Source organism: Prionailurus viverrinus, chromosome E1 (genome assembly GCF_022837055.1).
Source record: "Prionailurus viverrinus isolate Anna chromosome E1, UM_Priviv_1.0, whole genome shotgun sequence".
Classification (NCBI taxonomy): Eukaryota; Metazoa; Chordata; class Mammalia; order Carnivora; family Felidae; genus Prionailurus; species Prionailurus viverrinus.
Window position 1 is genome coordinate 23,784,602 of NC_062574.1, and position 25,546 is coordinate 23,810,147.

At 38.7% G+C, this 25,546-nt stretch overlaps 1 protein-coding gene across 13 annotated transcripts in view; it reads left to right on the forward strand.

Annotated features, from left to right (window-relative positions):
* Positions 1–25,546, forward strand: part of ACACA (acetyl-CoA carboxylase alpha) — a 281,044-nt gene that overhangs the window by 96,675 nt on the left and 158,823 nt on the right. For 12 of the 13 annotated variants that reach the window (XM_047831855.1, XM_047831859.1, XM_047831864.1 and 9 more), the window contains 10 exons: positions 565–663; positions 1,977–2,083; positions 6,089–6,199; positions 11,958–12,167; positions 15,587–15,757; positions 16,664–16,825; positions 17,154–17,317; positions 21,624–21,774; positions 22,738–22,841; positions 25,074–25,155. In XM_047831855.1, coding sequence (XP_047687811.1) covers positions 565–663; positions 1,977–2,083; positions 6,089–6,199; positions 11,958–12,167; positions 15,587–15,757; positions 16,664–16,825; positions 17,154–17,317; positions 21,624–21,774; positions 22,738–22,841; positions 25,074–25,155 — 1,361 coding nt within the window. Of the gene's footprint in view, positions 1–564; positions 664–1,976; positions 2,084–6,088; positions 6,200–10,077; positions 10,527–11,957; positions 12,168–15,586; positions 15,758–16,663; positions 16,826–17,153; positions 17,318–21,623; positions 21,775–22,737; positions 22,842–25,073; positions 25,156–25,546 lie in introns of those variants that run through there. The other variant, XM_047831867.1, reaches the window with a different exon arrangement.

The following is a 25,546-nucleotide window of genomic DNA, read 5'->3' on the forward strand; positions in this document are numbered from 1 at the left end:
CCCTAGGACCGTGCCCTTAAATATGAATCAGCACCTTCACATTTAAGCATATAAGTTATATTCCTATAAGTGAGAGCTCTTTCTTCTGACTTTTCTGCTTTCCTTTGGCAGAGAGAAATCTTCTAAAGAGATAAATGTTTACTAATGATAAATCTTCCCTTTGGATTCTCCTAAGACCAAGGAGGGCATATCTCAGACTTGAACCCCAAACTTTATAAGTCCTTTATTTTAAGATTGCTTAAAAAAAAAAAAAAAAAAGGGACTTTGATAACCTTGTCAAATTGGATCATAAACAATGATAAAATCAGAGTTAGATTTGTCAGGAATTTAATTCAGCATACATGCTGAACTCTCACTGTATGCTAAAAGCTTATTACATTAAGTTCTATAAAGAGTACAAAGATGAGTCATAACACAATAATCCCCATAATCAAGTTCACGATCTCCATGATATATGATGTAGGGGAGACCAGACAAATACAAAAATAATTCTATAAAAGATGAAACCTATGTGATGGAAATGAGTCCAAAACGTTACAATCAGGGTTCTTTTCTTATTTTTAGGTCCTCCAAGCCAGGCCATGTGGGCTTTGGGGGATAAGATTGCATCTTCCATAGTGGCTCAAACTGCTGGTATCCCAACTCTTCCCTGGAGTGGGAGTGGTAAGAAAGTATTTCTTGTTTGTGTTTTGAAGTGCAGAAAAGTTCAGTAGGATATTTGGGACTGTGGCTTGGGTCTTAAGGTTATTTAAAATGTTATTTGGATTCTTCAGGATAAGAAATAAAATCCAGGTTGATTTATGGTATTTTATATCTCCTAGGCTAATTTATACACCTGTGATTTTATCATGTCTTAGGAATATAAATTTTGTACCAGTTACACATGTGCTAAACTGTGATTTAAATGATCTTGAGATTTAATTTGAATTTGAGGAAACTCTGGGAAAACTCATATGGTTCTGTAGATTTGGATTTACTCTGGGCAGGCTAGAATCTTCATCAGAGATGGACTTAGGCAGAATTAGGTCTTTGAACCTGCCTGACAGGAGACCTGGTTCACTAAGAAAAACCCACTTACTCAAATGTTTGCCTACTATCATTTTCTTCATGTCAACCTACCATCTGTTGATGATTTATTTACTTTGGCTGTTAATTCAAACTCTCATTTGCCCTTGATGCAGAAAATGAGGGCAGTAGTCAACCTTTCTTTTGGGCATACAGAAGAATAAAATTTTTCTTAAAATGATTTATACTAGACAAATCCCTTTAAGAGTGCCATGTGAATCATTATAACTAATAACAATATAAATTTGCTTAGTACTCAACCACAGGGAACAACAAACTAAAATGTCTTTCAAATGGGAACGACCATTGCCTTGAGGCCCAACAGATTTGAACTCTTGTTACTCTGGCTCTCCAGGGGGATTGCAATATCCTCTCTAGACCTGCTGGGTCAAACAGTTTAAAATAAAAGGTTGAATTTGTTCTCGTTTGAATGGAGAGGCTATAGCATACCCCTTGTGGCTGAGTACAGGGACATTCAGGGAGCATGGAATCATGACTCTGCTGAGGCCAATAAAACCGCCATTTCCATTTCCAAGGGCTCATAAAGATTGAATTATTTCCCAGACCTCTGGCCCTGGAGCAGGCCTGAACACACAAATTGAAGGTATTTTGCCTGCTGAGTTGCTGTGAGAAGTCTGACATGCTTTTTTTTCAGTCTTGTATATTCTTGCATTTTTATAAGTTTGCTCCCTATTAGCTCTCCTGGCTTCCTCCAGGGTAAGAACCCAAGTTGTCAGGTCTTCTAGAGCTAAATACTGCTAACCCTGAGAATTGAGGGTTTTATGGCATCCTTTTTTCTCACATATCCTTAATTTTGGATAAATATGAGGTCATTTTAAAGAAGGAATAGCAGAAAATTGACAAAACAGAAGCTTTTAAAGCAGCTTTTAAGTTACCGTTATCTATTACAGGTCTTCGTGTGGACTGGCAGGAAAGTGATTTTTCAAAACGTATCTTAAATGTTCCCCAGGAATTATATCAAAAAGGTTATGTGAAGGATGTGGATGATGGGCTGAAGGTAGGTTACTAACTACAGAGTGATGTCTTTCAACTGACTGATTGTAGTCACAAATGTTAATTTGAAGCCTGGTTCATGATATGCACCCATGATGGCATTGGGATTGTAAGACCAGGAGATATATAGAGTAAGGAAGTGACCTAAATTTAACAAAAACAAATTTGTTGTGAAGTAAGCCTTCACCTGGACAGAACATTTCTTAGGTGGCTAAATCAGAGCTTTTAGAAAATACTGATTCTCTACTGTACTACCTGTTATTATGTGTATGTGTGTGTTTGTGGGGTGGGGGGCAACAAACAGCACACATTTGCCCTGCTTGAATTCAGAACCAAGAAGCCAGGCAGATAGAGAAATGTCAGCTTTATTATGAATAGAGATGTTGGTGAAATGGCTTATGTGTTTAGCAACAATCAGATTTGTAAACTGAACGTCAGAGTTAAATATGCTTACTCACTGGGTACTGGTGGTGCTGAATAACCACAGATGTTCCTCTCCAGAGATAGAGCTTTTACCATTCAGCTTCTTGTATCACTGAGAGCTGACAAAGAGCATATGCTCTGCGCAGTGGGCTGATCCCAAAGGGGAAGAGGCTGAGCTGTGCATGCTCAGTTCCTCCTTCCAAAGTGACCAATCACATAATTTGTTCTTTTTCCCTTGGGGGAGGGGGGTGGGAGCCAAGAGAGGCTGATTACAGTCCATCCTCTTGGAAACATGAACCCAAACAAAAAGAGATCCTTTCTCCAACATTGCCTTTTCTTTCTTTTATAAGTTCTCTTCAGTTTTTTCCCCTTTCACTTTTTAAATAGTTGGAAGTGTCAGTTATGCTTCCAAGTAGATGATGAAAGAGGCTGTTTTAGAAAAACACAATACTTGTGTTTGAATTATATGTTATAAATTCAAGAAAAATGCTGAATGCTCAACTAATTTTCCTCTTTTGTTTGCATTTCACGTTGTCTTTTAATCTCCTTAATAAAATTAATATTTCTAATAGAATTGCCAACCTCATACTCTATTTGCTATAATTTGCAAAAGTAGAAGCCCTTTGTAAAGAACTAGCTATTTTGCTTGTCAATTGAAATTCCTTTTTTTCCTTGTCATAATTTTGTTTTATTTATTTTTTAAGTTTATTTATTTATTTTGAGAGAGAGACAGCATGAGTGGGGCAGAGGAGAGGGAGAGAGAGAGAGAATCCCAAGCAGGCTCTGTGCTGACAGCAACACGGGGTTTGAACCCATGAACCTAAGCTGAAATCAAGAGTTGGACACTTAACCAACTGAGCCACATAGGTGCCCCTCCTTGTCTTAATTTTAAACATAAAAATTTCTGGTAGAAAATTTGGAAGGCCAGAAAAGAGATGATGATAAACCCACCATCCAGAGATAGATACATATTCATAACACATTCATATATTTTCTTTTGACCTGTTTTTGATTCGTAGTATATGTTATTATCCTATAGTGATCATCTTTATTAATAGATTCCCATATTTATAATTATTATGATAAGTATAAAATTAAGGTCACTATATATAGTTTAGTAATCCTTTTTTCTTTTCCTACTTTATATTATATAAGCATTTTCCTCCTGAGATTAAAATTCTTTTTAGGGTGCCTGGGCGGCTCAGTCTGTTGAGTGTCCGACTTCAGCTCAGGTCATGATCAAACGGTTCCTGAGTTTGAGCCCCGCGTCAGGCTCTGTGCTGACAGCTCAGGGACTGGAGCCTGCTTCGGATTCTGTGTCTCCCTCTCTCTCTGCTCCTTCCCTGCTCACATTCTGTCTCTCTCTTTCAAAAATAAATGAAGATTTGGGGCACCTGCGTGGCTCGGTTAAAGGTCCAACTGTGGCTCAGGTCATGATCTTGCAGTCGGTGAGTTTGAGCCCCACGTCAGGCTCTGTGCTGACAGCTCAGAGCCTGGAGCCTGCTTCAGATTCTGTGTCTCCCTCTCTCTCTGCCCCTCCCCCACTTGTACTCTGTCTCTCTCTCTCTCTCTCTCAAAAATAAATAAACATTAAAAAAATTTTTTTTTAATAAATATTAAAAATTTTTCTTTTAATTCTTTGCAAATATTCTAAATAGATGACCTGTGCCTAGAGTTTTCATATTTTCTTAAAAGGCCTGCCTTCTTACTGATATCATGTGGACTACCCTATTTTTTTTTAAGTCTTTTCCACATTCGTGGCTGTTTCTTTGATCCCTATCACCCAGTGATAGCCCTTTCTTTGCCAACACTATTTCATCATGCTGTTTGTTTTTAAAAAAAATTTTTTTTGTTAATGTTTACTTATTTTTGAGAGAGAGAGAGAGAGAGAGAGAGATAGTGTGAGTGGAGGAGGGGCAGAGAGAGAGGGAGACGCAGAATCCAAAGCAGGCTCCAGGCTCTAAGCTATCAGCACAGAGCCTAAAGTGGGGCTCAAACCCACAAACCACAAGATCATGACCTGAGCTGAAGTCAGACGCTTAACTGACTAAGACACCCAGGTGCCCCTGTTGATACAATTTTAGATCTTATTATAATGTAAACCATAAATCACTGGAATGTTTTGACAAAGGAATGACTTAGTTATTTTAAATTTTGGTTAACTTCTACCTACCCCCTTTACTTTTTGCCATAACAATACTGTCTGGACATTTTTCATATCACTATATATAAAAGCCACCTCATCCTTTTTAATAATTGCACTGTATTCTCTTTTTTTTTTAATTTTTTAATTTTTAATGTTTATTTATATTTGAAAGAGAGAGAGTGGGGGAGGGGCAGAGAGAGAGGGAGACACAGAATCGGAAGCAGGCTCCACGCCCTATGCTGTCAGCATAGAGCCCGAGGTGGGGCTCGAACTCAGGAACCGTGAGGTCATGACCTGAGCCGAAGTTGGACGCTCAATCGACTGAGCCACCCAGGCGCCCCAATTGCACTGTATTCTAATAGATGGGCATATCTTGATTTAACCAGCTCCCTACTTAATGGATATATAATTAATTTTCAGAAAGTTTAGAATTGCTACCTGATCATTATCAAATGTTGTAAATGTGAAAACCGCATTTAGAGTATGTTTTGAAAATAAATTTTCTAACTAATTTTATTAATATTTGGGCACCTGGGTTGCTCAGTCAGTTAAGTGTCCAACTTAACGCTTGGGTCATGATCTTGCTGTTCATGGGTTTGAGCTCCACATTGGGCTCTGCAGTGGCAGTGTGGAGCCTGCTTGGGATTCTCTCTTTCTCCTCTCTCTCTACCCCTCCCCTGCTTGCACACATTCTTTTTCTCTGTCTGTCTCTCTCAGATAAATAAATAAAACTTAAAAAAAATATTTCAGTGTCTTGTTATTTTTATCTTTTACAAAAAGTTAAGTGAGAAAATAATTTCTGGATATGTGAGAGTTCTGATTTGTTGAATATTTTATGTTGTCAGAAACTGTACTGAGACCATTGACTACCTATACCTTATTCTGATTTGTTGAATATTTTATGTTGTCAGAAACTGTACTGAGACCATTGACTACCTATACCTTTTTTAAAAATAAAAATTAGAGGTAAAACATGAAGACCTGCATACTATAAGAAATTCCAATAATATAGAAATAAATACAGTAAAAAGTAGAGGTATATCTATTTATCTTCCTTTTATCACCACTGGTGTATATTCTAGCCTTTTTTTTTTTTTTGCACCCACATATGCGGGTGTATGAAAGCATACATAATTATATATAAACATACAGTTTTATTTTGTTTTTGGCCTACACAGGATTGTCTTACATTGAACCATATGAAATTGCAAATATTCGACCATTTTTTTACCTACAAAAAAGGCCATTTCTTTTGGTTCGGCCTAATGCTACGAATATTGTTTTACTGCCCCCCCCCCCTCCAATAGTATGTCTTCAGGACCTTTCTATTTTACTACTTTTGGACCTACCAATGGCAGCATTCTTAAAGGGAGAAACTGCCAGTTTTCTCCTTCTCTGTTATTACTACTCTTATTTCCATTTTTCTCTTTCTTCTTGAAGGCAGCAGAGGAAGTTGGATATCCAGTAATGATCAAGGCCTCAGAAGGAGGAGGAGGGAAAGGAATCAGAAAAGTTAACAATGCAGATGACTTCCCTAACCTCTTCAGACAGGTAGAATACAAGTTGTTTTTGTTTGCTTGAATTTACATGTATATCAGAGATACATGATTTAACTCACACTATATCTACAATCTGTTATGTTGTACACCAAAAACTAATGTTGTATGTCACTTATATCTCCATAAAATAAAAGATAATAATCATAATATGATATGGATGTCCAGAAAATATGTAATTTTTTATTTTGTCTGTAAGTACTCTAGTCTTTCTCCTAGCTCCTACCTGCTTATTAGCAATGTTCAATTCAGTGTAAGGTTTTATTCAATAAGGTGATTCAAACAGTAGTTATTCTCCATAATATAAAAGTCTTCCTATATGGGAACACCTATATGATCCCTGTGGCTCACAGGACCTCATAGTGATAAGAAAGAGTCACAATGCCTTTCGACATTTTTGTGTTTCTCTTTTGCTGGCATTGTAGATAAATTATGTGGTTAGCTCCTGATTTGGATGCTCTTGCATGGCTGGGCTCAGACTCTCTGGTTGGCTTTACTTCACTTCAGTTCAAAGTGGCTGCAGGTTCCAGAGTTTATGCTGTATGTCGCATCTACCTGGCCAGCTCAGCAGCCTGCACCCTCGTCTGTGCTGCATGGCCACTGCACCTTGGCACAGGAACCCTATGGCAGGTCTACATTCTATCATTGGGGATTTTCTAGGAAAGCTGAGCTTCAGATCTCTGCCTAACCCTCTGATTTGCAGCCATGTTGGTGTGGCCATACTACAGGTTAGTTGTGGAGGCCAAATAAATGATCTCTTTTCAGAATCTTAGATAATTGGGAGACAGAAGTCTCTTCTTTCCTGCCCGAGGACTACCCTCACATACTTGACTCACTTTCTTTTTCTCCTACCAGAAAAAGATGAGTCAGAAAAAGGAAAATTGGACACCTTCTGGGCTTTCACTTTCCTAGCTTCCCACTGTTCTTATTTTTCCCAGCATTTTTTACTTTCTACTGTCTTTTACTAGTGTCTCTGGCCACCTTCTATTTGCCCTCTTTAAAAAGCAAACAACATTAAACAGCAAACTGATAAAAGTGATAAATCCATTGTTTTACTGCATTATCCTGTTTTGAATGTCAGATTTTGAGTATTACCCTTCTTTTTCCTTTTTACCCTACATTCCTTTTGTAGTTTACCTGAATTTATAGGAAGATCAGTGCCTCACAGGATCTAAAGGAAAGGACTTTCACTCTTAGAGGCAAAAGAAAAAGCATGTTAAGTTTTAAAAGTATAACTCCTTTAGGTATTTTGAAACTGCTTATTACCATGGAATCAAATAGTTCAAGAATCTAGAACACTAAGATTAGGAAGTTTTATGTGAACGTCCTTAAGTTCCAATAATGATTAACCAAATAACAAACAAATCCTCCCATTGAGAACAAACTAGAAAAGCTGGACAAAATTGTTCTACAAATCTATTTCAAGGCATTAGAAACCTTTCAAGTTAGTAAAGAATTATGGGGCTAAGGTATAGGAGAAGAAGGAAACCCAGGGAGGTGGCATTTAAGGCCACTTTTCCCCTGGCGATATCTTTTGGTTTGAGAAGAAGCAGTTGAAAAGCTGATTCACCAGTCTTAAAAGACTAAAAGGAAAAAACTTAGACTTCAGGGTTTTCTAAGGAGGGTGCCCTGGGAAACTTTCCCGTTTTAGGTTGGGATCTTGAAGGAACTATACCTTAGGAGTAAAAATAAACTGGAAATAGACCAACCCACACAGGCATTAAATCTCAGCTTCAAAATATTCAACCTTTGATTCAAGCAAGGAGTTCTAGGATTGCTGGTGTAACTAACCACCAGAAAGAAGCAAATATAATAATATCCAGGATCTCAAATTATTTCTATTTATTTTTCAAATGTGGTATCAAATAGCCATTTAAAGGTAAGCAGGCATATCAAATTACATGACTGAAAATCAAGAAAAAGGAAAGTCAGTATAAAAGACCCCATAGAGAGTTTAGATAATGGATCTATCAGACAAGGATGTTACAGTAATTATACTTAATGTTTTCAAGGAAATTAAAGACAAGATTGAGAATTTTGTCAGAAAAGTGGAAACTATAAAGAAGAAACAAATTTTAGAGGTGAAAAGACAATAACTATAATTAAGAAGTCAGTAGAGGAGTTTAATAGCATATTAGATGCAATTGAAGAGAGAATTAGTGACTGGAAGATAGCTCAGAAGAAAATCCAGACTAAAGCATGAAGAGACAAAAGGATGAAAAATACAGAAAAGAGCATGTGAGAGATCATTTGCAAAGATGACCATGATAACTTCTCCTATTTCTCTATACACACCCTGGTATAATATGATTTTTGCCTCTCCTCTCATCAAGAAAGAGAGTCTTTTTCCCACTCTGAATTTTTGCTGGCCTTGTGACTTATTTTAACCAAGAGAATGTAGCAGAAATGCTGTATAAGTTCTGAAACCTAAACCTCAACTGGTCTTGTAGTTTCTGCCATTGCCCTCTTGAATTGAGCCTCAGACTGACAAGTGAAGAGCCTGGTCTAGCCTTTTGGAGAAAAAGAGGCCACATGAAGTAGAGAGGAGTTGTCCCAGCTGAGACTTCCTAGACCTACATGCTGACAGTCAGCACCACATTTGAGTCATGAATGTGAGACCCTGTTAGGCCATCCAGTCCCAGTTAAATTGTCAGATGACTACAGCTGCATGATTAGTAGCTTCTGGCCAGGATCAACAGAAATACCCAACTGAGCCCCAGTCAATTGCTGTAAACAAATCAAATGCTCAGTGTCCTGTTACTAAATTTTTGGTGGTTTGTTAAGCATCAATGGGTAACTGCCACAGAAATTGATACCTAAAGGTGTGATGCTGCCATAACAAAAAGTAAAATATGTCGCATTGGCTTTAAGACTGGCTCATACATGGAGGCTGGGGAAATGGTGGAGATTGTCAATGAAGACTGGAGGAATGGTGGATAGGCAGTGAGGGAATTATTAGTAGGGTCTGGAAAAAAGGGTAGCATATGTTCTGTAATGATGGAACAAATTGTCTGAGGTAACTTGGAAAATAGAGAATGTATTTAATGAACTCATGGACCTAGTTAAGGAAATCTCTAGACAGAATGTTGAAAGTATCTCGAATCCTTCTGGTTACTTATGCTAAGGAATAATAAGAGAGATGAGCTAAAGAAGGTGTTTCAAACTTGTTGAGTTTGAAAACAGAACTTTTGGGGCGCCTGGGTGGCGCAGTCGGTTAAGCGTCCGACTTCAGCCAGGTCACGATCTCGCGGTCCGTGAGTTCGAGCCCCGCGTCGGGCTCTGGACTGATGGCTCAGAGCCTGGAGCCTGTTTCTGATTCTGTGTCTGCCTCTCTCTCTGCCCCTCCCCCGTTCATGCTCTGTCTCTCTCTGTCCCAAAAATAAATAAATGTTGAAAAAAAAAATTAAAAAAAAAAAAAAAGAAAACAGAACTTTTTTTCATTCCCAGTCTCTCCACCTGGTAAAAAGATCCTCAAAGTAAAAAGTGACCTCAGGGTAAAGGCCAAGTCATGAATAGCTGTGAGATCCTTTAAGGCTTAGAGATATTTAAGACACTACCTGGTGGATTATCCTCTCAGCTAAAAGGAAAGAGTTTCAAAGAATCTTAAAGGTGTTATCCCACAGCAGCCTGATATGCCCAAAGTATAGAGATATCTGTGCAGAAAATTTATGGATGTATCTTTTGGGGCAAGGAGTAAATCCCCCAGTGTAATTCATAGGAAGCCCACAAAGTTTTCAATGGACTTGTACTGATAATTACACCAAAGGGCCTAAAAGGGACAGAGGTAGTTCAAACTTCAAAGAGCCTTGTGGGTCTTCAATTTCCTATAAACAGGAAGCAGAGTGAGAAAGCTATTCAGCTGTAAACATCTAATAAAAAGAGATTTGTCAGAGAGCAGAGCCAGGAGCCCAGAGAGCATAGCTAAGAACAAAGGAGAGCCATGCACCGTGGATTAGGAAAATCACTGCCAGGGAGCAGAACAAGACCCTGAAAAATTTCCCTGCCCCTAGAGTAAGGGAACCTGACATGTACCCATCTGGACTTCAGAGTTGCTATGGAACAGTGACCACTGTGTACTTCCCATCCTCTCTTCTTTGAACAGGATTATCCTTTATGGTTATCCTTTCCCCATCTCATCATTAAATAGTGGGGGTGTTGGGGCAGATAACTTGTCTTTTTAGTTCCCAGATCGTTGGATCAAGAGAAACTGCACCTGAGGAGCTGCACCCAAGGAGTCTTATTCGCATCTGGACATGATTCATGAGAAAATGGACGTCAAGCCTGATGCCATGATTGGATGACTTTGGGGGTCTTGGGAGGGGGTGAGTCTATTTTGCATGTGGGAGGTCTATGAATTATTGTGGCCAGAGGGCGGACCATAGTAGATTGTTTGCAGACATGGCCGCAATAACTCCTCCCATCCTTGTATGTATCCTTTTGCAATGTGATTGCCTTTCCTCTCATCAAGAGGTGGCATCTCTTTTTCCACCCCTTGAGTCTTAGCTGGCCCTGTGGCTTGCTTAAACCATTAGAATGTGGCAAAAGTGGTGTTGTGTAAGTTCTAGAGCCTAGGGCTTGTGAAGCCTTGGAGCTTCTGCCCTCACCGTCTTGGAACACTGCATTGAAGAAGCCTGATCTAGCACATTGGAGAATGAGAGGCCACATGCTATAGAAATAAGCTGTTCCAGTCGAGGCTCCCTTGACCTACCTGCCAACAGTCACCACAAGTCACCCGACATTTGAGTGAGACCATTCAACCCCACTTGAACTACTAGATGATGATATGCACAAATGACCCCAGGCAAGAGCAGAAGAACAACTGCCCAGACGAGGACAGTATCGTGAGCAAATGAAACAGTTGCTGTCCTAAGTAACCCACTGAGTTTTGGGGTGACTTGCTACATAGCAAAACAGCATAAAAGACATACGGGATACAGTGAGATGATCTAATATCATGCACTTGGAATCTCAGAAATGAGAGAGAATGGAACAGAAGCAATATTTGAAGAAATCATGGAGCAGAAACGATATTTGAAGAGATAATGGTTAAGAAGTATCCTGAAGTTATATAAAAGTTACTAAGCACAGATTAAAAAAATACTGAGTCCCACAGCACAAATACAGAGAAAACCACATCTAAGATTATCAGAGTAAATCTGCTACCTCAATCCCCTAAAAAAAAGAGAGAGAGAAAAAGAAAATATTAAAGCAGCCGGAAAAAGATTGCTTTCAGAGGAGTAATGATTGATAGTGGACATCTCAGTAGAAACAGTGGAAGCCAGAAAACATTGGATTGTATTTAAAGTGCTGAAAGAAGGTAACCACCAGTGTAGAATTTTGTATCTAGTGGCATTATGCTTCAAAACTGAAGATCAAAATCCTTCAACTACAACACCCTCTGTGATGTGATGTGAACCAAGAAAGCATCTAGTCTGGAGCCAGTTGTACATTTGGCTGTCTGGAGTTGATGGCAGTATTTTACCCTTTTGTGGGATTTGTGTGTGTGTCTTTTTAGACTATTTTGTTTTTCACTTTTGTAACACATTGGATGTTCATGTTTCATAGTCATCTATTAATATTGGTTATATAACTAAGAATTCAACATCTTAAAAATAGGTGAGGGCATGAACTATATTTTATTCTTTTTTTGTATTCCTGCTAATTAACATGGTCCCTGACACTTCTAGGCATCTGCCTGTTGAAATTGAAGTGCTTACACTTAAGAATTTGTTTTATTTTCTCTTCTAATATAGGTTCAAGCTGAAGTCCCTGGATCTCCTATATTTGTGATGAGACTAGCCAAACAATCCCGTCATCTGGAGGTACAGATTTTAGCAGATCAGTACGGCAATGCTATCTCTCTGTTTGGTCGTGACTGCTCTGTGCAGCGCAGGCATCAGAAGATTATTGAAGAAGCACCAGCTGCTATTGCTACTCCAGCAGTATTCGAACATATGGAACAGGTGTGTATATGAAAAGCTGTAATTTTTGTTTTCTTACACACAACTACTACTCATTCAGTTCATAGGACTCCTACTCATTCAATTCATACACCTGAGAATAGTGGAATTTCAAGTGGTTCTAGATAATTGCTATTCTATCCTTGTCCTAGAGGAAAAATAATCCTACTCTTCTCCCTCTAAACATTTCCGGCTCTAAATTAGTTAACACTTTTGATAAAAATGAGTGTACTGTTTCGAGTATGGGTAAAAAAGAGGAATGATTGGGGACAGTGAATTTTTTTTTTTTTTTAAGCAAGCTCATGATAAGCAGGTAGTTCCATTTTCTAGTTGATTATCTTTGAGTCTTCAGATGTCTTTATTCAGATCCATTATCTCTTAAAAGGTCTTCTGAGCATCTTAAAGTTTATATATTCTATATTTTTGTGTAGAAAAGAATTCTCAACAGTCTTGCAAGGTTTCTTGGAAACAGTTGTAGTTTAGGGGTCTGAACATGGTCTTTTCTGGAATAGTGACTGAGTCTTCATCTTATTGGAAATATATTTTCCATCTCTTTTTTTCCTGAATTCCAGACAAGCTAAATATATGGTCATCTGTTTTGGAAGTTTAATTCCTACATGTGTATGCATTAATTAAGAATTATTCTTGAACTGCTATGATAAGGAGGCCTCCAAAATACAGTGGCCTTTTTTTGTTTTGTTTTTGAGAGAGAAAGAGGTAGGGGGCAGGTAGGGGCAGAGGGAGAGAGAGAATCCTAAGCAGGGGGCTCAGTCTCATGACTGTGAGATCATGACCCAAGCCGAAATCAAGAGTCTGATGCTTAACCGACTGAGCCACTCAGGTACACTCAAATACAGTGACTTAAACAAGGTGTAAATTGTCTTTCTCTCTCTACCATCATTGAGAGATGAGTTGGTACCAGGGATCCATTCTTACTGCTGTGTTGTTCACTAGGAAAGGGGTGAGCAAACTCCCTTGGTGAGCAAGCCAAATCCAACCTGCCAACTTTTTTTTAATGCATATTTATTTTGAGAGGAGACAGGGGTGGGAGGAGAGAGAGAACAAATGCGGGAGGGGCAGAGAGAATCCCAAGCAGGCTCCTCACTGTCAGCATGGAGCCGGACATGGAGCTCGATCCCATGAACTGCAAGATCATGACCTGAGCCGAAATCAGGAGTCAGACACTTAAACAATTGAGCCATCCAGGCGTCCCATAACCTGTTAACTTTTTTTGTAAATAAAAATTTATTGGATCGCAGCCACATTAATTTATTTATGTTATAGCCCACAAAGCTGAAAATAATTATTATTTGGTCCTTTAATGAAAATGTTTGCCAACACTTGCCCTAGGGTGTCATTATCTTCATGATTAAAGCTTCTTCATAAGATTATGTTCATATTGTAGCTTGTGGGAGGGGGAGAGAAAGGACTTAGAGGGCAGGCACGTAAAAATGTGATTCAGAAGTTACCCATATTCTGCCCATATCCCATTGGACAAAATTCAGTTACACAATCACACCTACCTGTAGGGGGTGTCAGGAAGTGTGGTCACTAACTGGGTGGCCATATACTCAGCTGAAATTCAGGAGATTCTGTTACTAAATGACACAAAGAAAAATCACTGGAGAGCATCTAATAATCTGTCTCAGTCTGCTCCTCTGGCTACCTGTTATCCTTTCACACCCCTTTTCTCACTCTTAGAACATATTTAGTCTTTCCCCAACAAAGTCAGCCCAAAGTCCCATCCAGTTACTACATTCAGCCCAGAGTCCAGGATCTCTAAGAAATGTACAGTTCTCGCCATTAAATGTTCATGTGGTTTTTCATGGGCCAATGATCTAAAATTCAAGTTGTGTACCCCTTATTATTCCTCCCTGTAGCATATACCCAATATACAGTGGTGGAATATGAGCAGGATAAGTGCCACTTGGAAAAAAGGTAAAAAATATACATAATCGTTGGTCCATAGCAGTTATCAAATCCTTCTAGACAGGAATTATGATGATTTCCTGCCTTGTATTAGAGTAATACCTCAGTTAGCCCCCTGGCTGCCTCTGGTTCTGCGCTCTGGAAGTAAATCCCTTATCCATCATCCCTGAAATACCTGTCTTTGTTCCCTGCAAAGTTCTTCCTCATTGAGGTTTCTCTGTGATTGGCCTTTGGAGACTATGCCTTCTTTGGCAGAGTTGGTGCAAGAGGAGAGCCACAAATACTACTCTAGTTATCAATCACAGGCTTTTCAAGGCCAGGTTTGTGGTGTGTTCAGAAATACAGTACCTTCAAAATTTAGTTTCTGGACTGTGTGCTTCCAGTTAGCTTCAGGTAAGAGTAACGACACCCTAAGATTTCTGGAGATAGTAACTTTTCCTCTAATAGTGAATCTTTGATACCAGGTTGCTTCAGGGTGAGAATCTAATCTGGTTTTGGGATATAAAAGTAGTTGATTTTTTTCACATTCTGACTTTTTCTAACTATTTTTCTTAGACTTCGTGTGTTGTCAGTGTTCCAAGTTATTGTAGAAGACAGTTTATCAAGTGTTTTTTGTTATGCCTAACAGTGAGACCACAACCTTTTTAGTCTGCAATATTTGTTTCCTTGCTACCCACTACTCTTTTGCTAAGGTAGCATCGCCATGTTTGAATTTTTCTAAATAGTAGCATCTTATCTGAATTTTATAATTTCTGTATGGATTAGTATACAGGTTAAGCTGTTTAAAAAAGAGGTCCAAAAAATACAATGACTTAGATGAGATAGAAGTTTATTTTTCCTTCCTCTCATAATCTGAGGTAAGCTCTCCAGGGTTAGTAGGACAGTTCTACTTCCTGAGGCCATCTTGCAATTCAGGTTCTTTCTGTTTTGTTCTGCCATTCTTAGTGTGTTCTCATCTGCATGGTGGAAACTGGTGTGAACTATCATGATTACATTCCAGTCCACAGAAGGGGAAAAGCTAGGAATAGAGGACAAGTAGTTTCATTTCCAAAACCCGATTCAGTGCTTATGCATATTACTCACTAATGCTGACATTATATATGTCAAAACTGAGTCACTAGCTAAAGAGAGGTTGAAGAGTATAGTCTTTAGCTGGACAGCCATGTTTTTAGGAAGATGACCAGGAATACTACAAACCAGGGCACACTGAATAGTCTGTCACGATGTTTTATTGCCTGTATATACTTATACTGATAGGGTGAGGTTGCCTATGATGCCAGGTGAAAAACAGTTCTCCCCCGACTCTGGATTGAGTTTGGTACCCATGTCTAGGCACCTTGTGTAATAATCAGAGAGAGTGAAATTTACTCTTATGTGGCTAAAGACCTTTGGTGGCTCTTGTAAACAGTGGATATTTGAGTCAGGGAGAGGCTGTAGGGTCCACCAGCTGGTCAAGGTGAGACACTTATGTTGACTTGTATTTCTTCTTTGAGTGTGCGGTGAAACTTGCCAAAATGGTTGGTTATGTGAGTGCAGGGACTGTCGAATACCTCTACAGCCAGGATGGAAGCTTCTACTTTCTGGAACTGAACCCTCGGCTACAGGTGGAGCACCCTTGTACAGAGATGGTGGCTGATGTCAACCTCCCTGCAGCGCAACTCCAGGTGAGTCACCCTGATCTTGGCTGAGAGAGTTGCCTAGAGAAGTTCTGAATGTCAGAGATGCCTGAGAAACTGGTTTAACTGGTGTCTGATAAAGAGAAGCACCTCCTATCTGAGTCTCATCTAATGTTCGTCTCATGCTATATGGGTTGTGATGTGTGGGTTGGCTTTCCTGATGGGGTACAAATCTAGTAATACTATCATATTTTTTAGCCAGACACATGTGATAGAAACTGTCATAGCTTAGAAAGAAACTTTAAAAATAATATGCTTTATTTGATTATTTTAATTGGAAAAAACCCTTGTAATTGTCCTCTACTCCTTATTACTCATGTTCTATATTAAAGCAGTTCCACATCAGAGTGGTGGTTGTAGTTTCTCCTGGCAAGACTATGGCAGCACATTACTTTTATAATGTTTAAAGTGCTAGCTGTCAATAATGTTTTCTCCACTCATCCCAGGAAACAAGCATGAGGGAAGCAGTAATTAATGGCTAATGATGAGGTCTGATCTTATTTGTATCTAATATGTTCTTTGCCCACATTGGGAGCTCCTTCTGGGTTTCCATTAAGGACCAAAGATTTATTTACTTTCTCCAGTGGTTTGTGTGAATAATTATGAAGTAATTATGACACAGTTAGGACTTTTTAGCTGTCTGAACTTCTTGGATAGGCACTTACACGAACTCTTCCCATATATATTTTAATTCTTCTCCTTTAATGGAGGAATGCAATAGACACACACACACAACTTAGAGTTACCTCTTTGATTATTGTAGAATACAGGTTACAATAGAAATAGAGTATTTTAGGTGAAGGTTACTAAAATGAAAAATCTTGTAGGTAATCTGATAGCCTCCACATTTTAAGGAAAGGAACTGTGAAAAATGAGTGATATGTTTCCTTTCAGATTGCCATGGGGATCCCTCTGTATAGAATCAAGGATATTCGTATGATGTATGGAGTATCTCCCTGGGGTGATGCTCCCATTGATTTTGAAAATTCTGCTCATGTTCCTTGCCCAAGGGGCCATGTTATTGCTGCTCGGATCACTAGTGAAAATCCAGATGAGGTAACCCATCACTTAAAAGGTTTATACTTTTTTTTTTTTTTTCTATCTTGTGACTTCCTCTGGAGATGGAAATTTATAGAAGTCTCATCAGAGCAGACAAATAAGTGATCACTGCTCCCTTGGCCATTTAATCCAACTTTAGTCATTATGGAGTCCTTATTGGGTGGGTAGCACTGGATGTTGGCTCTCAAGCCTTTCTGATTTTTGTGCATCATTTCTGCTTTTGTGCATGATTAACACAGAGTCTAAACAGTGAATGAAGAGTGAACAGTATGTTCTCTTCCTTGGAAGTATAATATGGTTTCTCATATTCTTCATTCTCTAACAGGGTTTTAAGCCCAGCTCAGGAACAGTTCAGGAACTGAATTTCCGTAGCAATAAGAATGTTTGGGGTTATTTCAGTGTTGCTGCTGCAGGGGGCCTTCACGAATTTGCTGATTCTCAGTTTGGTCACTGCTTCTCCTGGGGAGAAAACAGAGAGGAAGCAATTTCGTGAGTATAATAACATTTGATTGCATTAAAAAAAATAAATTTGTTCTAATCTTCAGTGAATGTGTGATCATGGGAATGGAAATTGTCTGCTACAGAAGTACTGATACTGTTTTGGAGGAAATATATCTTCAGTTGTACTTGCGTTCATGTTTTGTTAAATTATGCAGTGTTTGGCAGATGTTTTTCTGTTTGTTCTGAGTCTTTTCAAGTATTCTTACTTTAAATATTTTTGATAAGTTTATAAAATTGATTGCTTTAAAGAAATCATATTTTTCCACAGAAACGTTGTTTTGGTGGGGAGGTAGATTCTTGACCAAGAGTTTGGTATCATATAAAATCATAGGTGGGATCTGCTGTTTGTCATCAAAATAAAGGTATGGCTGTAAATGTCCTACAGTCATTTAAAATAATCAAGTTAAGGGTCCCTGGGTGGCTCAGTTGGTTAAGGGTCTTGATTTTTGGCTCAGGTCTTGATCTCATGGCCAGTTGAGCATGAAGCCTGTTTAAGATTCTCTCTTTCTTCCTCTGCCCCTCCCCTGCTCTTTCTCTCTCAAAAAAAATTTTTTTTAATAAACATATATATATTTTACTTTTTTTAAAAAGTTTATTCATTTATTTTTGAGAGAGGGAGAAAGTGTGAGCAAGGGAGGGCAGAAAGAGAGAGGGAAAGAGAGAGAATCCCAAGTAGGCTTCCACAGCACAGAGAGCCTGACACGGGGCTCGAGTCAATGAACCGTGAGATTATGACCTGAACTGAAGTCTGACTTTTAACTGACTAAGCCACCCAGGCACACAGCTCCTGCCAATTTTTTTTTTTTTTTTTGAATAATAAAGTCAAACTGCTTGTTATGTAAAAACTATATAAGGGAACTATCCACATTGTTTATGAGACCTTAGTGTGCTATGACATATACACATAGCTTATACACATATGACTGCTATGTCATAAGTTATTAATATTCTGTTAAACATAAATATTAAACATTAATTTTTATTTATTATATTGTTAATTAAACATTAAAAAATACTACAAGCAATTCTGCTTTCCTAAAACGTAGGGCTCTAGGAAGTAATTGTAACACTTCAGATATTTTAGAGTATCAAAATTGAACTAGTTCTTTCTATTTTTTTTTAATGTTTATTTTTGAGAGAGAGAGAGAGAGAGAGAGAGAGAGAGAGAACGTGAGTGGGGGAGGGGCAGAGAGAGATGGAGACACAGAATATGAAACAGGCTCCAGTCTCCACACTATCAGCACAGAACCTGTTATGCGGCTCAGACTTATAAACTGTGAGATCATGACCTGAGCTGAAGTCAGACACTTAACCGTCTGAGCCACCCAGGTGCCTTAGTTCTTTCTATTTTTTAATGGTATATTTTCTTGAACCACCTATGTTTATAACCATTTCCTTGACCTTCGCTCTGTATCCATCCATAGGCTGAGTAGTCAATAGATATTTATTAATAATATCAGCTTTTTAATAATGTGTATACAGAAGTAGGGAACTCTTAATTTTTCTCTATTTTGTCTTCTACAGTTCTTCCCATTTATTCAAAACTATAAGTAAAGTTTTTCAAAATTAAAGCAATACTACCAGAAAAATTGTCTGCTATAAAGATGACTTTTTCTTTTACAGCTATATTCTGCTTTACCAAAGTAAAGAAAGCTTACATTAGAGCTTGTAAAATTGGTGGCTTTCCAACTAGTCACAGCCACAGATGTGTTTTTATTGGCTTGCAGAGTGTTAATTTTTAAAAAATTGCCAATATTTAAAAATTGGGAAATTGAAATAAATATATGGATTTCTGCCTTCTCTTAAAAATGGGATGATAATGACAACACTGGTTTTATATTCCACTTGGCAAAAGTTTACTGAAGCTTTGTGTGGCTGCTGCTTTTAGAGGAAACATGAACTCTCTCACCCAGCCCCCATCCATTCTGCCTCACTCATTTACATTCCCAGAGTGGCCTCTATTGGTATTTGGGTTTAAAGTCTTGATTACGGAGAGACCACTGAGTTATTTTCTATAGCACATGTCCTCTAATCTGGTTCAGAAGCCTTTGCTCCTTACCTCCTGACCTGCTCTGTACATTTCTCTATGGTGTGAAGCTAACTAGGTTAACTTCTAGCATATTAAAAATATGGTGTTTATAATAACCTTGCTTCTTGACAACATGCCAGAAGTTCATTCTTCAGCTCAGTTTGTTTCTTCTTTCTGCATAACACTAGATCTATATTCTTCAGCTTGGTGTTCATATTCTTATTTTCCAGAATAGTCTCAATCCCCATTTCAGCATTATTTCCCATAGATGGTCATCTAAATACCATGAGAACAGGGCCATGTTTATCTTATTGCTGCTGTATCCCCTGAACATAGTGTTTAGTAAATATTTGTTGAATAAATGGCTTTGTCACTAGTTCCTGTCCTCATACCTCAATCCTAATGTACCCTGAACACAACCCATGTTTTTGTCCCTCTTTCCCTTTGTTTTTGCCATTTCCTGTGTCCATTCATTCATTCATTACATTTTTCAGATATTTTCTTAATATCTGTTGGTGATGGCAATATAATGAAGACACAAATAGAGTCTGTGTTCTAATGGGATGTTACAATCCACAAGAAGACAGGCAATAAGCAACTAAACTCAATGTAGCAAGTGCTGTCTGTAATAGTGGGGTTACATAAATGCGTTATAGGAACATACAGCTGAGTCAGCTAACTCAGTCTGGGGAGACCAGGGACAGTTTCCCAGAAAGAAGTGACATCTAGACGGTTAAGAAGCATATAGGAATAAACCAGGCCAAGAGGGTGTAAAGAGGAGGATGGAGGTGGAAAACAGAAAAATGGTTTAGGCTGAGGGGATGCCTGGACCATTGGGATGATATTCCTATCACTGTCCTAATTCCACCTATACTTTTATCCCATGTCGGATTCCACGTGCCTCATGAAACCTTAGGGAGGTGGATTTTCTCCCTTCTTAAAACTAGTCCAGCATTTTGCTTGTATTTCTACTGGTATTTATGATATTCTGCCATATATTTTGAAAGCAGTTATTGTATCTATATTCTCTCTCCCTTAGGAGTCTAGTATGTGTCTTGAGTCTGTGAGATACCTGATTAACAACAAATTAAATATTTGTTGAAGTAAGGACCTGCCCTTTGCGAGATAGGCACTGGGCAGAAAGGTACAGGAAACGACTCACAGTATTTGAAATTTTGTTAAAATTAGATCATTTTTTAGGCCGCCTGGGTGGCTCAGTCAGTTGAGCGACCGACTTCATCTCAGGTCATGATCTCACTGTGGGTTCAAGCCCTGCGTCGGGCTCTGTGCTGACAGCTCAGAGCCTGGATCCTGCTTCGGATTCTGTGTCTCCCGCTCTCTCTGCCCCTCCCCCATTCATGCTCTGTTTCTCTCTGTCTCAGAAATAAACAAACATTAAAAAAAATTTTTTTTTTTTAATTTTTTTTTTCAACGTTTATTTATTTTTTTTGGGACAGAGAGAGAGACAGAGCATGAACGGGGGAGGGGCAGAGAGAGAGGGAGACACAGAATCGGAAGCAGGCTCCAGGCTCTGAGCCATCAGCCCAGAGCCTGACGCGGGGCTCGAACTCACGAACCGCGAGATCGTGACCTGGCTGAAGTCGGAGGCTTAACCGACTGTGCCACCCAGGCGCCCCAAAAATTTTTTTTAATTAGATCATTTTGCACCTAATTGGGAAGTAACAAAAGTAATGAGCAATTCCTTCCACAGATGTCTAAAATGCAGCTTAAAAAGAAACCTCTCACATGCAGGGTCAGGCTGTTACCTGACTGTACCCAGCCTATTGTCTTGTTGTATGGAAACCTCATGAAGGTATTAGCATTAGAAAAAATGTATTGAACTATATGCTTAAGTATATTTTATTCTGTGTCAAATATACTTTAATAAAATAAATAAGGTATAAGGAGGGGAGAATTATGCCCTAATCCTAGTTAGCTAGCAATAAATGAATAGAATTGGTGGAAACTCAGTAAGTGAAAACTGAGGGTGGTTTGCACATAGTTTTTTCTGTACTCTACATAGTGAAAGGTGATATGCTGATGCTTTTATGGTAATATCAGTCCAAACTTTGTAAGTTTACTGACTTACAAAGTCCTGTCTGGAATGCACGTGAATGAACACAAGTAACATGTGCACCATCATTTGTTTGTGGAACTCTCTCCTCCCTCCTAAGACTGCAGAAGAATTGAAAGAATTCTTTAAAATGATTGAAAAACACTAAAACATTCATTGCTGAAACAGATCTGCTTCTGTTCTTCTCCCAGAAACATGGTGGTGGCTTTGAAGGAGCTATCTATTCGGGGTGACTTTCGAACTACAGTTGAATACCTCATCAAATTGCTGGAGACTGAGAGTTTTCAGCTGAATAGAATTGACACTGGCTGGCTAGACAGACTGATAGCAGAAAAAGTACAGGTGTGTATTTCCCCACTTGCCATACAACTTTTGGGATTGGGTTTTTATAGGGTTGTGGTGTGATCAGTCCATGTCACTAGAGAAAATTTATTTGATTCTAATGTAAATGATTGTTGATCTACTTGGTAAAATCCAGGAGTCAGTGTAATTTCAGCACCATCAGAGTTCTTGTGCTTGTGTTACACAGTCACTTTACGTGTTCTAGTATTATTTCCTAAAATATATTTGAGGAGAAACGTCTAGAGATTGAAATATGTCTGTCCTCATTTGATGTTAAGTCTGTTTCAGAGTTACCCACTTTTATACATCTACCAAGTGCTGATGAGAGGGGTCTCATTTAAATCAGCAGTTACCCTTTGTTCCTGAGTCACTGGGCTATTCTAAATAAGATTTTGTATAGAATCATTAGATGCATCTAAATTATCTGAAGGTCCAAATTTTGATTATATACCATTTTTCTTTGAGATTATCAGTAGCCAGATACTCATACCTTTTTGAATGGATTTGTTGATTTATTTTGAGAGAGAGAGAGAGAGCAGGAGAGAGAGAATCCCAAGCAGGCTCTGTGTTGTCAGCACAGAGCTGACATGAACTCCATCTCACAAACTGTGAGATCATGACCTGAGTTGACATCAAGAGTTGGATGCTTAACCGACTAAGCCACCCAGGCACCTCTTGAATTTATTTCTGACAAAATCTTGTTTTTGAGCTCTTCTTTGATTGGTTCAGTGGAAATCTTAGGGAGAGTATAGAGAAAGATGTTTTTCATCTCTAATTAATTGAAGTCTCTATTCAAATTCTAAAAGTAAAACGTGTTTTTATCTCAAATATCAGTTGAACAATAAGGTTGTAGATTCTCAATGCTAGCTGTTTCTTCACAGCAAATTTGGATCTGATTTAAATTGAGGGGCCATGGTGCCAAGTGACTATGCTTTTGACCTGCCCTCTTTTTCTTTCTTTTAGGCAGAGCGACCTGATACCATGTTGGGAGTTGTGTGTGGGGCTCTCCACGTGGCAGATGTGAGCCTACGGAATAGCATCTCTAACTTCCTTCATTCCTTAGAAAGGTAGGCTTTGTTTCTCAAAGACAAGCCACCCAGTGGTCCTGGTTCAAAAATCCATTTATTCTTCTCTCTATCCCTGGCAGCTCGTGAGTGGTACCTATTATTCAGTGACGACGGAGGCGAGGGCGAGAAAAGTTGTGGGAGTTTTCATGGCAAATTATTTTGGGACTCTAACTTCAGATTTTAGGAATTAACTTATCCAGAGTTAGAATGGGTTGCTTTTTAAAAACAAATCCAGCTGAAGTAAGCATTCTCTCCTGTACAAGTATCAAATGTTTCTAAATCCCGCCCCCCCCCCCCCCAGGGATGAAAATCTGGTATTTCCCACTAGCATTGAACCCTAAATATTTCATATATTACCTGCAACACCTTTCAGGAATTTGTAATTGAGACTGATATTCAGGATGACCTCATGAGTCTTTCAAGTAGAGAATCAGACTGTATGGAGCTCAACTAATTTCTAACTCTGGCTCTGGACATGAGGCTCTGCCTTTGAGTCCCTGGAGGAATGGTCCAAGGGGCTAATCATTTTAAAGCACTTTAATCATAGGCACTGTGTTTCCTTCTATGTTATTAGACTTCTATCAGCTTTCTTTTAAGGTGTCTGAAAGGGAGAAACAAAATTGTCACAATTGAACTGAGATTGCAGTTATTCAAGTCTTAATGATAAATATCTTTCATTGTGTTGCTTTCATGCACTAAAACCTTCAGCAGCTCACATTACCCTTGTGTATTAAATCTAAATCCTTCAGTGTGACTTTCAACTCCCTATATACTTTGGCCCCTTTCTACCAGTCCAGTTTTGCAACATGCAATCTCATGTTCCTCAACATGCAATCTTTAATCTAGTTAAATGGTTTCCTTACTAGTGTACAAATGTGTCACACATAAAATCTCCTCTGCAAGCTTCCCTCCACCTTTTTAATGCTAGTTATTTTTTATTTATTTTTAAAACCTGTATTTTGAAATAATTTGATTTAGAGTGGCATGAATAGTACAAATAACCTCTTTATATTTGCACAGATTCATCAGTTATTTACCTCTTGCCTCACTTGCTTTATCACTGCCTTTTTCTGTTGTCAAAAATCTTTCTTGATAATATTTCCCTCCTTGGCAATGTCCTTCCCTTTCCCCTGAACCCAGCCATGGCCTATTGCCTTTTTTTTTTTTTCTTTTACTACCCCAAATGAAGTCCCAGTTGATAAGAGCAGATGAGGGTTGATTGTAGTGGAGCATTTATCTTTTTTTAAGTTTTAATTTTATTTATTTATAATAACCAGTAATATATTCACATGGTTCAAAACTCAAAAGGCACAAAAAAGGTAGATAGTGAAAAGTTTCCTTCTTAGGTCTGTTCTTTGACCACCTAGTTTTTTTCTCTGTAGTCAACCCATGTTACCAGTTTTTTCTGTGATGTTCCAGACATATTATAAATATATATAAGCATATACACGTAATATTTGTTTCATCCCACCCCCTATTTTTTTTAATGTTTATTTATTTTTGAGAGAACGAGAGTATGTGTAAGCTGGGGAGGGGCAGAGAAAGGGGGGACAGGATCTGAAACAGGCTCCGTGCTGTTAGCAGAGCCCAATATGGGGCTCGAACTCACAAACTGTGAGATCATGACCTGAGCCGAAGTCAGATGCTTAACCAACTGAGGCACCTAGGAGCCCCTCAACCCCCTGTTTTTTAAAAACACAAATAGTAGGGGTGCCTGGGTGGCTCAGTCGGTTAAGCGGCCGACTTCAGCTCAGGTCATGATCTCGCAGTCCGCGAGTTCTAGCCCCACGTCGGGCTCTGTGCTGACAGCTCAGAGCCTGGAGCCTGCTTCAGATTCTGTGTGTGTCTCTCTCTGACCCTCCCCTGTTCATGTTCTGTCTCTCCCTGTCTCAAAAATAAATAAATGTTAAAAAATTAAAAAAATAAAATAAAAACACAAATAATAGCATACTCTGAAACAGTTCACAATTTCACTTACCCTTTTCATTTAATGGTATAATTTGGAGGGTAGTTCATATTAGTACATAAATGTTTTCATCTTTTTGATGGCTGTATAATATTTCATTATAAGGCTTTTTCATAATTCGTGTATCAGTTGCTTACTGATGGTCCTTTAGGTTGCTTCTGGTGTTGATGTTCTAGGAAGTGCTACAATTAATAACCTTTGAGATTTCCTTATGAACTTCTGGAACTTTCTAGGAGTAGATGTGTCTCACATTGTTGTTCTTTCAGGGGTCAAGTTCTTCCTGCTCATACGCTTCTGAATACGGTAGATGTTGAACTTATCTATGAGGGAGTCAAATATGTACTTAAGGTATGCTGAACCCAATTGAAGACTACACCTTACTTTTTGTCTTTCTTTGTTAGCTTGTTTTCTTTAAAGGTCAAAATATGGGGGAAATGTTTGGTTTACTGCAGGATAGGGTATTAGTGAAATTACAGTCATTTGTGTCAGTGTTTTAGTGCCCTTCAATGTGACATATGCAGCCAAGAGATCAGGAGTCAGAGAATAACCAGACTAGGGAAAAGCATCTAGGGTCACCCTATTAGCTTGCAACAGGGCTGAGTCATGCCCACAGATACTGATGCTAAGAGCACCTTCCTCTCTGACAGAGCTTTCTTACCTATATCTTTAAGGTACTGAAATTTTGTCTGGGGTTCCACCTGGAAGGGACACACTGACTTGTCCCTTCTGGTTCTCATTC